Consider the following 13,999-nt stretch of genomic DNA (forward strand, 5'->3'; position numbering starts at 1 on the left):
AAAATAGAAAATAGTAAGTGTTGCCGAGGATGTGGAGAAACTGGAACCCTTGTGTGCTGTTGGTGGGAAGGTAAAGTGGTGCAGCTGCTGTGGAAAAGAGTGGTGGTTCCTCAAAAAACTAAAAAACAGAACTAATATATGATGCAGCAATTCCACTTCTGGGTATACACCCAAAATAACTGAAAGCAGGTTCTCGAAGAAATATTTGTACACCCAGGTTCACAGCAGCATTATTCACAATAGCCAAAAAAGACAGAAGCAACTCAGGTGTCCATGACAGATGAACAAACTAAATGTGATAGGTGCATATAATGGAATATTACTCAGTCTTAAAAAAGAAGGATATTCTGACACATGCCACAACATGGATGAAACTTGAGGGCATTATGCTAAGCGATATTAGCCAGTCACAAAAGGACAAATACTCTATTATGATTCCACTTATATGATGAGGGACCTAGAACAAATTCAGAGAGACAGACAGTAAGTTGAATGGTGTTTTCTGGGAGCTGGGGGAGGGGGAGTTGTACACAGTTTTGGTTCTGCAGTATAAAAATGTCCCGGAGATGGATGGTAGCAATGGTTGTACAACAGTGTGGATGTATTTAACGCCACTTAACTGGACACTTGAAGATAGTTAAGGTGGTAAATTTTGTTATGTGTTGTTTGCCACAATTTTAAAAATAAATATTAAAAAAAAGAAAAAAGAGAGGGATCTAGGAAATAAGAACCCCAAGCCTGGAAAGTGGTAAGGAGGAGTGCTGGGAGGACAGCTCTGCAGGGGTCCCTGGGATCAATCAGTGCAGCCTGGAGCAGAGGGAAGATGCCAGGAAAGGGGGCTTTGAGAAACAGAACCTACAGGCCGGCCAGAGGGATTCAACTGTGAATTAGAGATGACTCAAGAAGGGGGAGGCTTTGGAATTTCCTGGCGGTCCAGTGGTTAAGACTCTGTGCTTCCACTGCAGGGGACACAAGTTCCATCCCTGGTCTGGGAACTAAGAGTCGTGCATACAACGTGGCCAAAAAAAAAAAGGAGTGGGGAGGCTTAAGGAGTGGTATAAAAAGAATTAAGCTAGTGAAAAAAGAGGCCATTATGACCGAAGAGAAAACAGCTGTGTAAGAAAGGAATCAGTGAACGCCTTCCTTCCTGGCTCAGCAGTAAGCAGCCACACCATATAAGCACTGACACCAATTTAGTGAAAAGTGTGAAAAAACCAGGGTGGGCTAAACCTTTAACCTGATAGGAAGTCGGGAGATACGTCTAACTTCTTAAATCAGAAGACAACAGTATAAAAATCTTAAAGCAGGGCTTCCCTGGTGGCGCAGTGGTTGAGAGTCCGCCTGACGATGCAGGGGACGCGGGTTCGTGCCCCGGTCCGGGAAGATCCCACATGCCGCAGAGCGGCTGGGGCCCTGAGCCATGGCCGCTGAGCCTGCGCGGCCGGAGCCTGTGCTCCGCAACGGGAGAGGCCACAACAGTGAGAGGCCCGCGTACCGCAAAAAAAAACCCAAAAAAACCCAAAAAAACTTAAAGCATGAAGTAAATTCCAGAAGAAACAGGAGAAAGAGTTAAAAATGGCTGCTCGGGGAAAAAAAAAAAAAGGCTGCTCGGGGAGTTTGAGGAGGGTGCTGTCAGGGTACCTGGGGCTTGTTGCCGTAAGACTTTTGACGGCATTTGATGTTACTTTTAAACTCTGGACATAGATCACTTTAATTAAAAGCAAGTGATCAAAATGAAAGCAATCGGGGTCGGAGTCCCCGTACACACCTCGCCAGCAAAAAAGATGGTTCCTTGTATTTCCTCAGCAAGGATGTCGTAGGCCTCACCACTGCCCCCTGTCTTCACGAAGCTGTATGCCATCTGGATCCAGGGGTCTGTGCTCCACCGGGTGACGAAATACTTCGTGGGATCTGGGACTTCCTGTGTCAAGTAGAAGGAATTGGAAAACGGGATCAAGAAGGGACTTAGACTTGATGCAACCCAATGTATAAAATTACAGTTCTTCCTCCATCTAGAAAGTAAGTTAATCCCTGTAGCATTCTGAGACAGCAGTTCTCAGCATGACCCTCCAGCCCCCTTGCTGCTCTGCCCAGGCGCCGTCTCTGTGCATTTTCCTCTTTCGCTGCCCCATCTCTCTGACCTTCCCCAGCACACACACATCTCCTCACTTTAACACTTTATCCTTCTGCCAGAGATGCTTTCTCCCACCTACCAGGGGCCATCACCAACGGCTAAGAGTCCAGGCATTCCCCTTCCCATCGCCTGAAACGCGCTGGACCAGAGGAGGAAAGGGACAGGCAGGGTCTTAGGACCTCTAACTGGAATTCTCAACAGGCTTCTCCACAAAGCAGCTACACAGGTTAGGTTTCACTTTACGTTTCAAATAATTTTCTAGGCTGACCTCTGCCAAGAGCCACCATGAAATAGATTTCTACGGAGCCTGTGTTAAGTTCCAAATAACTGATTTGGAAACAAATTTTTGAACAAAAGCCCCAAGCTAATAAGAACTACTGTGAGATAGAATCACATCATGTAAAATACGCAATACCCCGAGGGCCCCCCTCTCTTGAATGTATGTAACATTTGAGGCATTTTCATTTCTTTGTACTTCTCCTCCTTTATTTGAAAAAGTTACATGGCACGCCATTTATACTCTCCAGAGATTGTGAGATTTAGTAAACTGGCAACTAGAAAGAACCTTAAGCTTCTTGGAGAAAAGGGAGAGAACAGACTCGCTGCGGGGTACAGAAAATTCTGGACAATGTCCCTTTGATTGGAAAACTGTCGTCAAAGCTTGCTAGGGTTTGGGTCAATACAGAATCTGTGGAAAATGCTGAGCCTTTTACCTCCTTAGGAAAGAATGGGGGTGTGCCTGATGTGAGACAAAAGGGAGGAAGGCAATCATGTAAAAGGAGGAATGGGGTACTATTATGGGCTGCACTGTGTCCCCCCAAAATTCAGATGATGAAACCCTAACCCCCAGTACCTCAGAACGTGACTGTACTTGAGATGCGGCCTTTGACGAGGTAATTGAGTCAAAATGGGATCATTAGGGTGGACCTTAATCCAGTGTGACAGGTGTCCTTCTAAGCAGAGAGGATTAGAACACAGACAAGAGACAGAGCCGCGCCCATGTGAGGACACGGGGAAGGCAGCCATCTGGGAGCCAAGGAGCGAGGCCTCAGGAGAAACCAACCCCTTGATCTGGCGACACCTTGATCTTGGACTTCTAGCCTCCAGAATTGTGAGAAAATAAATTCCTGTTGCTTGAACTACCCAGTTTGTGGCATTTTGTTATGGCGGCCTGAGCAAACTAATCCAGGTACTTAAGTGGCAAGTTGGATACTGAAAGAAATAAGAAGAATGTGGTCCACTGCCTCAAGCCCCTTCATGTCTGGTATTGACGGATTAGCTTTGGGTTCAAACCACTCCAAAGAGTGAAGTTAGCAGCAAGGGTGTCTTTCTCTCTCTTTTTTTTTTAACATCTTTATTGGAGTATAATTGCTTTACAATGTTGCATTAGTTTCTGCTGTATAACAAAGTGAATCAGCTGTACACCTACGTATATCCCCATATCCCCTCCCTCTTGCGTCTCCCTCCCTCCACCTCCCCATCCCACCCCCCTAGGTGGTCACAAAGCACCGAGCTGATCTCCCTGTGCTATGCGGCTAGTCTTTCTCTTTTCAAAGAGGTGTGTCTGACCTGCTCCTTGAAGAGCTCGCGCAGGGTGGCCATGCACTGCTGCAGCACCTGCTTGTCCTCCAGGCTCTTGACGGCCGCCACCGCCTCCCCCGCGATCACCGACATCAACACGCTGTGCTGCTTCTGGACACGTGACGGGAAAAGCACTTTACACTTTGGACTTCGGGCACCAAAGTCTCCAGACGCACAGTTCCAAACAGAGAAGGACCTCATTCTCACATCAAATGTCACCATTTCCTACTGTCCTGTAGCCTCCTTTCCATCACCCAGGCCACACATACTCATTATTCATTTACGCATTTTATTGTTCCCTGCTGGAAAAACTCCGGAAGTCATGTAAATATCAAATTCCGGGTTCTCTTGGCTTTTCCCTTCTAAGAACTTGTTTTAGAATAAGTAGAAAGACATTGAGAAAGGAAGTCTGCCGGTCAAATAATGGGAAAAAACCTTCTCAAACAGTAAGGACATTTTGCCCTTGGCTCCCACGTGGAACCTTTGAAGATAAAGTGTCTTGGAACAAAGAGGCAGGAGGAAAAACAACTGTGATTCTTTGGCAGGACATCACCACAACTGTCACTTGCAAAGCCCCAGGTATGTCCTCCCCTCGTCTTCCTTGCCCCACCAATCACATCTACCGACTCCCAGACCTGCCCTCACCTGCGCCAGGCATATCCCACCCCTAACCAGGGCTCCCTGGCGGACTCTTGGGGAGTACATTTCAAGTACCACTCGTTACTGTGCTGACACCAATTCTCCCTAAGAGGAATCCTTCCATCAGCCTGAAATAACACATTTCCACGGCAACAAATTCATGTCCCAGGAGGCAATATTAGTACTTTAAGAAAATACGGCAGATATTGGGGCTCTTTTCCTACAGGAAAATGTCCCATCCAAGTGTCCCCCCAGCATATAAACAGACATCTGGAGCGTCCACAATGTCCATTAGCTCCTGGGCTGGACACACGAGTAGTTACCAAACCAAATTCTAAACTGTAATCAGGGAATTCACACCACATTCCACCAATGATTTTACCTGGGGATCCATGTCATAGAACACGGCAAAAAGCCCTCGCTTGCTGGCACTAGGAGGAACGTGACCAAAAAAGTCAGCCCCTTGAACTTTACTGTCCCAAAATCTATAGGGAAATTGCAAGGCAATCTGGAAAGCGAGCAAGAGAAAGGTGGTTAACAGCTTCTTGAAATCAAAAGTACAGCAATCTCTAAGAAGCCACCTATAGCTCTTACATACTTCCATTAAAAAAAAAAAAAGATGCTCAAAAAACTCAAACATTTCTAAATATTCCCTTTCCATTCTCCTAACCTCCTTTGTTCTCTTTGTGACCATCTGGCTTTTTATGCCACTCAGTCCTGTACTCCCACAGATAATGGTGGGAACCACTGACAGCCTCTAGGCTAATCTGAAGATGCAGAGCATCTTGAACCTTACGTCCATGAGATAAATTCTTACTAATCATAGGTCTGCTGGTATCTACTGTAGCGCTGAGAGATTCTGCTAAAGGAGCTTTTCAAGGCAAAGGAAGTATAAAACACTCTCGTCACTGGGGCTAATGAGTGCAGGGTAGACATGGAAAGCAGAAAAAAAAAAAAAAGAATTGCTTATTTATATACCCAGTTCAAATTCTGAATAACAAGAGTTATTCTCCTAAAATCAAAACTTGCAGACCTTAGCCAGCTCTCCTCTTTTTGTTTTGTTAATATCCTTTTATATTCTTCATGAACAATTACTCAAAGGAAAAGGAAATCTTCGAATTTGATTTGGATTCAAAAATTACCTGCTGCTTCCCAATATCAGAAGTTAAGGAACCCCTGTCATCTGATACTCATCTCTCTAGTTTTGAGGCTTAAGTAATTCAGTTACCTTTTCAATGATGCCTGCACCTAAGCTGTTGATAGCCTTCATCTTCTTGTCTGACAACGGTGGATTAAACTGAAGGGAACCTTTCTGCAGTAAGGCCAGGGGCACAGTGACTAACACCTGTGGGAAATAATGAACAGTTAACATACAAACAGCAACTGAATCTAATACTCAGTGGGTTCATTTCCAGGAAAATCTGCCCCCCCCGCCTTTTATTGCCAGTCATGAGATTATCAACATCCTATGTTGTTACACTGGTAAGAAGAATAACCGCCATGTACAGTGGTGCAGGCTGTTCACTGCACAAGAGTGGACTGGCTGAGCAGAAGCAACATTCATATGGAGGAATCTGCATTAAGGTTTTGATGCATTAATAACCCTGGGTAAGAAGAGTCAGCAGATCTCAATCCTGAAAAGCAATGCTGTAAGAGGAAATAGCCCTAAATACAGAGTCAGGAGAACCAGATTTTGTGTATCATTCCTGACGCTTTCTAATGCGTGGCCAAGGTAATACCTGCCCTACTAACCTTAAAGGATTGGGGATATGCTTAAAACTAAAACTCTTACAATATACATCAGTATGCTTCATAAATGGCAAAGCACATCACAAACATTAGGGATTACTATAATCATGTAAAGCCACATACCTTTTTTTTTTTAAGGAGGAAACAATTTATTGCAGGTTTTCAACTAGTTTAAGAAATCATTTAGAGCCTCCAAGAACAACTCACAAAACCAGACCATCAAAGAGAGCTGCTGTCTCTCCATACAATCAAGAAATTTCTGGTGAACCATCTGCTGGACAATCATCGACAGGAAGACACTAGAACTCACCAAAAAAGATACCCCACATCCAAAGACAGAGGAGAAGCTGAAGTGAGACGGTAGGAGGGGTGCAATCACAATAAAATCAAATCCCATAACTGCTGGGTGGGTGACTCACAAACTGGAGAGCACTTATACCACAGAAGTCCACCCACTGGAGTGAAGGTTCTGAGCCCCACGTCAGGCTTCCCAACCTGGGGTCCAGCAATGGGAGGAGGAATTTCTAGAGAATCAGACTTTGAGGGCTAGCGGGATTTGACTGCAGGACTCCAACAGGACTGGGGGAAACAGAGATTCCACTCTTGGAGGGCACATGCAAAGTAGTGTGCTCATCGGGACCCAGGGAAAGGAGCAGTGACCCCATAGGAGACTGAACCAGACCTACCTGCTAGTGTTGGAGGGTCTCCTGCAGAGGCGGGGGGTGGCTGTGGCTCACCATGAGGACAAGGACACTGGCAGTGGAAGTTCTGGGAAGTACTCCTTGGCGTTTGAGTCCTCCATTAGCCCCACCAAAGAGCCGGCTAGGCTCCAGTGCTGGGTTGCCTCAAGCCAAACAACCAACAGGGAGGGAACCCAGCCCCACCCATCAGCAGACAAGAGGATTAAAGTTTTACTGAGCTCTGCTCACCAGAGCAACACCCAGCTCTACCCACCACCAGTTCCTCCCATCAGGAAGCTTGCACAAGCCTCTTAGATAGCCTCATCCACCATAGGGCGGACAGCAGAAGCAAGAACTATAATTCTACAGACTGTGGAACAAAAAACACATTCACAGACAGATAGACAAGATGAAAAGGCAGAGGGCTATGTACCAGATGAAGGAAAAAGATAAAACCCCAGAAAAACAACTAAGTGAAGTGGAGATAGGCAACCTTCCAGAAAAAGAATTCAGAATGATGATAGTGAAGATGATCCAGGACCTCAGAAAAAGAATGGAGGCAAAGATCAAGAAGATGCAAGAAATGTTTAACAAAGACCTAGAAGAATTAAAGAACAAACAGAGATGAACAATACAATAATTGAAATGAAAAATACACTAGAAGGAATCAACAGCAGCATAACTGAGGCAGAAGAACGGAGAAGTGACCTGGAAGACAGAATGGTGGAATAAACAGCCGTGGAACAGAATAAAGAAAAAGAATGAAAAGAATTGAGGACAGTATCAGAGACCTCTGGGACAACATTAAATGCACCAACATTTGAATTATAGGGGTCCCAGATGAAGAAGGGAAAAAGAAGGGGACTGAGAAAATATTTGAAGAGATTCTAGTCGAAAATTTCCCTAACATGGGAAAGGAAATAGCCACCCAAGTCCAGGAAGCACAGAGAGTCCCAGGCAGGATAAACCCAAGGAGAAACACGCCAAGACACATAGTAATCAAAGTGACAAAAATTAAAGACACAGAAAAATTACTGAAAGCAACAAGGGAAAAATGACAACATACAAGGGAACTCCCATAAGGTTAACAGCTGATTTCTCAGCAGAAACTACAAGCCAGAAGGGAGTGGCATGATATATTTAAAGTGATGAAAAGGAAGAACCTACAACCAACTCCACCTGGCAAGGATCTCATTCAGATTTGATGGAGAAATCAAAAGCTTTACAGACAAGCAAAAGCTAAGAGAATTCAGCACCACCAAACCAGCCCTACAACAAATGCTAAAGGAACTTCTCTAAGTGGGAAACACAAGGAAAGGACCTACAAAAACAAACCCAAAACAATTAAGAAAATGGTAATAGGAACATACATATCAATAATTACCTTAAATGTGAGAGGATTAAATGCTCCAACCAAAAGACACAAGTTTGCTGAATGGATACAAAAACAAGAACCATATATATGCTGTCTACAAGAGACCCACCTCAGACCTAGGGACACATACAGACTGAAAGTGAGAGGATGGAAAAAGAATTCCATGCAAATGGAAATCAAAAGAAAGCTGGAGTAGCAATTCTCATATCAGACAAAATAAACTTTAAAATAAAGGCTATTACAGGAGACAAAGAAGGACACTACATAATGATCAAGGGAACTATCCAAGAAGAAGATATAACACCTGTAAATATTTATGCACCCACCATAGGAGCACCTCAATACATAAGGCAACTGCTAACAGCTATAAAAGAGGAAATCGACAGTAACACAATAATAGTGGGGGACTTTAACACCTCACTTACACCAATGGACAGATCATCAGGACAGAAAATTAATAAGGAAACACAAGTTTTATTTTATTTTATTTATTTATTTTTGTGGTACGTGGGCCTCTCACTGGTGTGGCCTCTCCCACAGGCTCCGGACGTGCAGGCTCAGCGGCCATGGCTCACGGACCCAGCCACTCCACGGCATGTGGGATCTTCCCAGACCGGGGCACGAACCCATGTCCCCTGCATTGGCAGGCGGACTGTCAACCACTGCGCCACCAGGGAAGCCAAGGAAACACAAGTTTTAAATGACACAATAGACCAGATAGATTTAATTGATATTTATAGGACATTCCACCCCAAAACAGCAGATTACACTTTCTTCTCAAGTGCACATGGAACATTCTCCAAGATAGATCATATCCTGGGTCACAAATCAAGCCTCGGTAAATTTAAGAAAATTGAAGTCATATCAAGCAACTTTTCCAACCACAACGCCATGAGATTAGAAGTCAATTACAGGGAGAAAAATGTAAAAAACACAACACATGGAGGTTAAACAATATGTAAATAACCAAGAGATCACTGAAGAAATCAAAGAGGAAATCAAAAAATACCTAGAGACAAATGACAACGAAAACACGATGATCCAAAACCTATGGGATGCAGCAAAAGCAGTTCTAAGAGGGAAGTTTATAGCAATACAATCCTACCTCAAGAAACAAGAAACATCTCAAATAAACAACCTAACCTTACACCTAAAGGAACTAAAGAACAAACAAAACCCAAAGTTAGTAGAAGGAAAGAAATCATAAAGATCAGATAGAGATAAATGAACTAGAAACGAAGAAAACAATAGCAAAGATCAATAAAACTAAAAGCTAGTTCTTTGAGAAGATAAGCAAAATTGATAAATCTTTAGCCAGACTCATCAAGAAAAAGAGGGATTGGACTCAAATCAATAAAATTAGAAATGAAAAAGGAGACACCACAGAAATACAAAGATACAAAGAAAAACAAAATACAAAGCATCATAAGAGACTACTACAAGCAACTCTATGCCAATAAAATGGGTAACCTGGAAGAAATGGACAAATTCTTAGGAAGGTATAACCTTCCAAGACTGCACCAGAAAGAAACAGAAAATATGAACAGACCAATCACAAGCACTGAAACTGAAACTATGATTAAAAACCTTCAAACAAACAAAAGTCCGGGGCCAGATGGCTTCAAAGGTGAATTCTATCGAACATTTTGAGAAGAGCTAACACCCATCCTTCTCAAACTCTTTCCAAAAGATTGCAGAGGAAGGAACACTTCCAAACTCATTCTATGAGGCCACCATCACCCTGATACCAAAAACAAAGATACTACCAAAAAAGAAAATTACAGACCAATATCACCGAATATAGACTGAAATATAGACTGAAAAATCCTCAACAAAATACTAGCAAACAGAATCCAACAACACATTAAAAGGATCATACACCATGATCAAGTGGGATTTATCCCAAGGATGCAAGGATTCTTCATTATACGCAAATCAATGAATGTGATATACGATATTAACAAACTGAAGAATAAAAACCATATGATCATCTCCATAGATGCAGAAAAAGCTTCTGACAAAACTCAACACCCATGTATGATAAAAACTCTCCAGAAAGTGGGCATAGAGGGAACCTACCTCAACGTAATAAAGGTCATATATGACAAACCCACAGCAAACATCATTCTCAATGGTGAAAAACTGAAAGCATTTCCTCTAAGATCAGGAACAAGACAAGGATGTCCACTCTCATCACTATTATTCAACCTAGTTTTGGAAGTCCTAGCCATGGCAATCAGAGAAGAAAAAGAAGTAAAAGGAATACAAATTGGACAAGAAGAAGTAAAACGGTCACTGTCTGCAGATGACATAATCCTATACATAGAGAATCCTAAAGATGCTCCCAGAAAACTACTAGAGCTAATCAATGAATTTGGTAGAGTAGCAGGATACAAAATTAATGCACAGAAATCTCTTGCATTCCTATACACTAATGATGAAAAATCTGAAAGAGAAATTAAGGAAATACTCCCATTTACCACTGCAACAACAAGAATAAAATACCTAGGAATAAACCTACATAAGGTGGTAAAAGACCTATACTCAGAAAACTATAAGACACTGATGAAAGAAATCAAAGATGACACAAACAGATGGAGAGATATACCATGTTCTTGGATTGGAAGAATCAATATTGTGAAAATGACTATACTACCCAAAGCGATCTACAGCTTCAACGCAATCCCTATCAAATTACCAGTGGCATTTATTACAGAGCTAGAATAAAAAATCTTAAAATTTGTAGGAGACACAAAAGACTCCGAATAGCCAAAGCAGTCTTGAGGGAAAAAAACACAGCTGGAGGAATCAGGCTCCCTGACTTCAGACTCTACTACAAAGCTACAGCAATCAAGACAGTATGGTACTGGCACAAAAACAGAAATATAGATCAATGGAACAGGATAGAAAGCCCAGAGATAAACCCACACACCTATGGTCAACTAATCTATGACAAAGGAGGCAAGGATATACAGTGGAGAAAAGACAGTCTCTTCAATAAGTGGTGCTGGGAAAACTGGACACCTACATGTAAAAGAATGAAATTAGAACACTCCCTGACACCATACACAAAAATAAACTCAAAATGGATTAAAGACCTAAATGTAAGACTGGACACTATAAAACTCTCAGAGGAAAACATAGGAAGAACACTCTTTGACATAAATCACAGCAAGATCTTTTTTGATCCACCTCCTGGAGTAATGGAAATAAAACCAAAAATAAACATATGGGACCTAATGAAACTTAAAAGCTTTTGCACAGCAAAGGAAACTATAAACAAGAAGAAAAGACAATCCTCAAAATGGGAGAAAATATTTGCAAATGAATTAACGGACAAAGGATTAATCTCCAAAATATATAAACAGCTCATACAGCTCAATGTTAAAAAAACAGACAGCCCAATCAGAAAATGGGCAGAAGACCTAAATAGACATTTCTCCAAAGAAGACATACAGATGGCCAAGAAGCACATGAAAAGCTGCTCATCATCATTAATTATTAGAGAAATGCAAATCAAAACTACAGTGAGGTATCACCTCATACCAGTTAGTATGGGCATCATCAGAAAATCTACAAACAACAAATGCTGGAGAGGGTGTGGAGCAAAGGGAACCTTCTTGCACCGTTGGCGGGAATGTAAATTGATACAGCCACTATGGAGAACAGTATGGAGGTTCCTTAAAAAACTAAAAGTAGAATTACCATATGACCCAGCAATCCCACTACTGGGCATATACCCTGAGAAAACCATAATTCAAAAAGAGTCATGTACCACAATGTTCATTGCAGCACTATTTACAATAGCCAGGTCATGGAAGCAACCTAAATGCCCATCGACAGATGAATGGATAAAGAAGATGTGGCACATATATACAATGGAATATTACTCAGCCATAAAAAGGAATGAAATTGGATCATTTGTAGAGACGTGGATGGACCCAGAGACTGTCCTACAGAGTGAAGTAAGTCAGAAAGAGCAAAACAAATATTGTATATTAACGCATATATAGAGAATCTAGAAAAATGGTACAGATGAACCGGTTTGCAGGGCAGAAATAGAGACAAAGATGTAGAGAGCAAATGTATGGACACCAAGGGGGGAAAGCGGCGGGGGTGGTGGTGGTGGTGGGATGAATTGGGAGATTGGGATTGACATGTATACACTGATGTGTATAAAACAGATAATAAGAAAAAAAAAAAGAAAAAGAAATTTCTGGCTCTAGAACCATGTTACCACTGTCACAGTCAGGAGCCATTACTACGGCTACCAGCTCCAGAAACATGCCACTTATCGAACAAGCTGCACCAGCAAAAAGGATACCTCATGCCCTGGCTCTTGACTTCCAGGCAGTAAATGAGTGGATCCTGGGACCTCTAATGTTCCGGCTGTGGAAGAACCCAACATCTAGACCATTTTGCTTGGCAGCAAAGGCAGCAGAAGTGAAGCAAAAGCCATACCACACCTCCCAAGTCTCATGCGAGTACATCTGACTGGCTGGACCCAATTCATATTTAGACCCTCGGCTGCAAGGGAGACTGGGAAATGTGTGTGTGTGTACGTGTGTACTTTCCATCATCTGCAGTACAGGATAACACAGTTGGATGGGAAAGGAGCTGAACACCAAGGACCATATCGACTGCTACCCTCATCAAAGATGTAGTCTATTGAAACCCCAACTCCAGGATCACTGGAAGTTCAGAGCTCTTCCTGTGATTTTGTCACTATTTTCTGCCACGTGAAAATTTTATAAAATATAAAACATGTTCTCTCTCCTCAATGTGGTTATAGATAATAGCCACCATGCAACAAAAAGAAAAAAAGAAAAAAAGGAACAATTACACTCTTGGGTATATAAGACTATAAGTAAATAAGATCTAGATGTTTTCTTAATGACAAAAAAAAAAAAAAAGCTTTCAGAAACACACAAACTCAGGTAAACAAATAGGCAAAAGATATAAACATACCCCGGTAAGGAACTAACGCTAGGTCTCAGTGGAAGCAGCCTAGACTGAATTACAGTTTGTTAAGTGTTTATCGGTGTATGCTGTTGGGTTGGAGATCTTTCACTTATAAGCTGGGGAAGCTTTCAATTGAAACTCTGTGATTTGTGCTGACTACTAAAAATAAACACATTTGCTTTTCGCATTTCAGAGCAGGCTTTGAATCACAGCCTGAAACTAGGTTCTAATTATTCTAAAGAGCCAGAATACAAAGAAAGCAAGCAAATATGCCTGGTCAGGCAGAGGGTGACCCAGCAGGGTAAGCACACCTAGCATGTTGTCCTGGATGCAAAGAAGCAAAGTCACAAAATACCAGACGTTGAGCCATCAGCCGACTTCCAATTTTATAAGGTGATATTAAAAAAATTTTTTTACCACCAGGAAGAATGTTAGATATTAGCCTGATTCTCACCTGGGGACTCACAGATAAGAACACTGTTGCCCAGTGGTTCTTAACTCTGGTCGCATGTTGGAATCACTTGGGAAGCTTTAAAAATACGACCAGATCAATTCAGCAAGAATCTCTGCAGGGTGGGGCTTGGCAAGCTTTCTTTTTAAGCACCTCCCAGGTGATTCTAAGGTGCAGCCAGGATTGAGAACTACTGCTACTCCAAAGCCTATATGACCAATACTCACTATCCAGCTAGTAAATGGCAGGAATAATGTGAGGGAACATCCCCCTGGGCTCATACACTCTACCCCGTCTTTCCCATTTGACAGGCAGTCCTTCATTTCTGTATGAATATCAAGGACTGTGAAATGTTTTTTTAGCTAGCTGAAAAGCATAAAACACAGCTAGTTTAGGAACTTATGATGGTTCATCAATTACACTTTTTG

General features: G+C 42.3%; 1 protein-coding gene across 9 annotated transcripts in view; it reads right to left on the reverse strand.

The window, feature by feature from the left end:
* Positions 1-13,999, reverse strand: part of KDM1B (lysine demethylase 1B) — a 55,856-nt gene that overhangs the window by 4,353 nt on the left and 37,504 nt on the right. For 8 of the 9 annotated variants that reach the window (XM_060163601.1, XM_060163602.1, XM_060163594.1 and 5 more), the window contains 4 exons: positions 5,583-5,699; positions 4,737-4,862; positions 3,704-3,826; positions 1,769-1,921 (listed from right to left, as the gene is read on the reverse strand). In XM_060163601.1, the coding sequence (XP_060019584.1) occupies positions 1,769-1,921; positions 3,704-3,826; positions 4,737-4,862; positions 5,583-5,699 (519 nt within the window). The remainder of the gene's footprint in view (positions 1-1,768; positions 1,922-3,703; positions 3,827-4,736; positions 4,863-5,582; positions 5,700-13,999) is intronic. The other variant, XM_060163603.1, reaches the window with a different exon arrangement.

This window comes from Lagenorhynchus albirostris, chromosome 10 (assembly GCF_949774975.1).
Source record: "Lagenorhynchus albirostris chromosome 10, mLagAlb1.1, whole genome shotgun sequence".
In the NCBI taxonomy this organism is placed as follows: Eukaryota; Metazoa; Chordata; class Mammalia; order Artiodactyla; family Delphinidae; genus Lagenorhynchus; species Lagenorhynchus albirostris.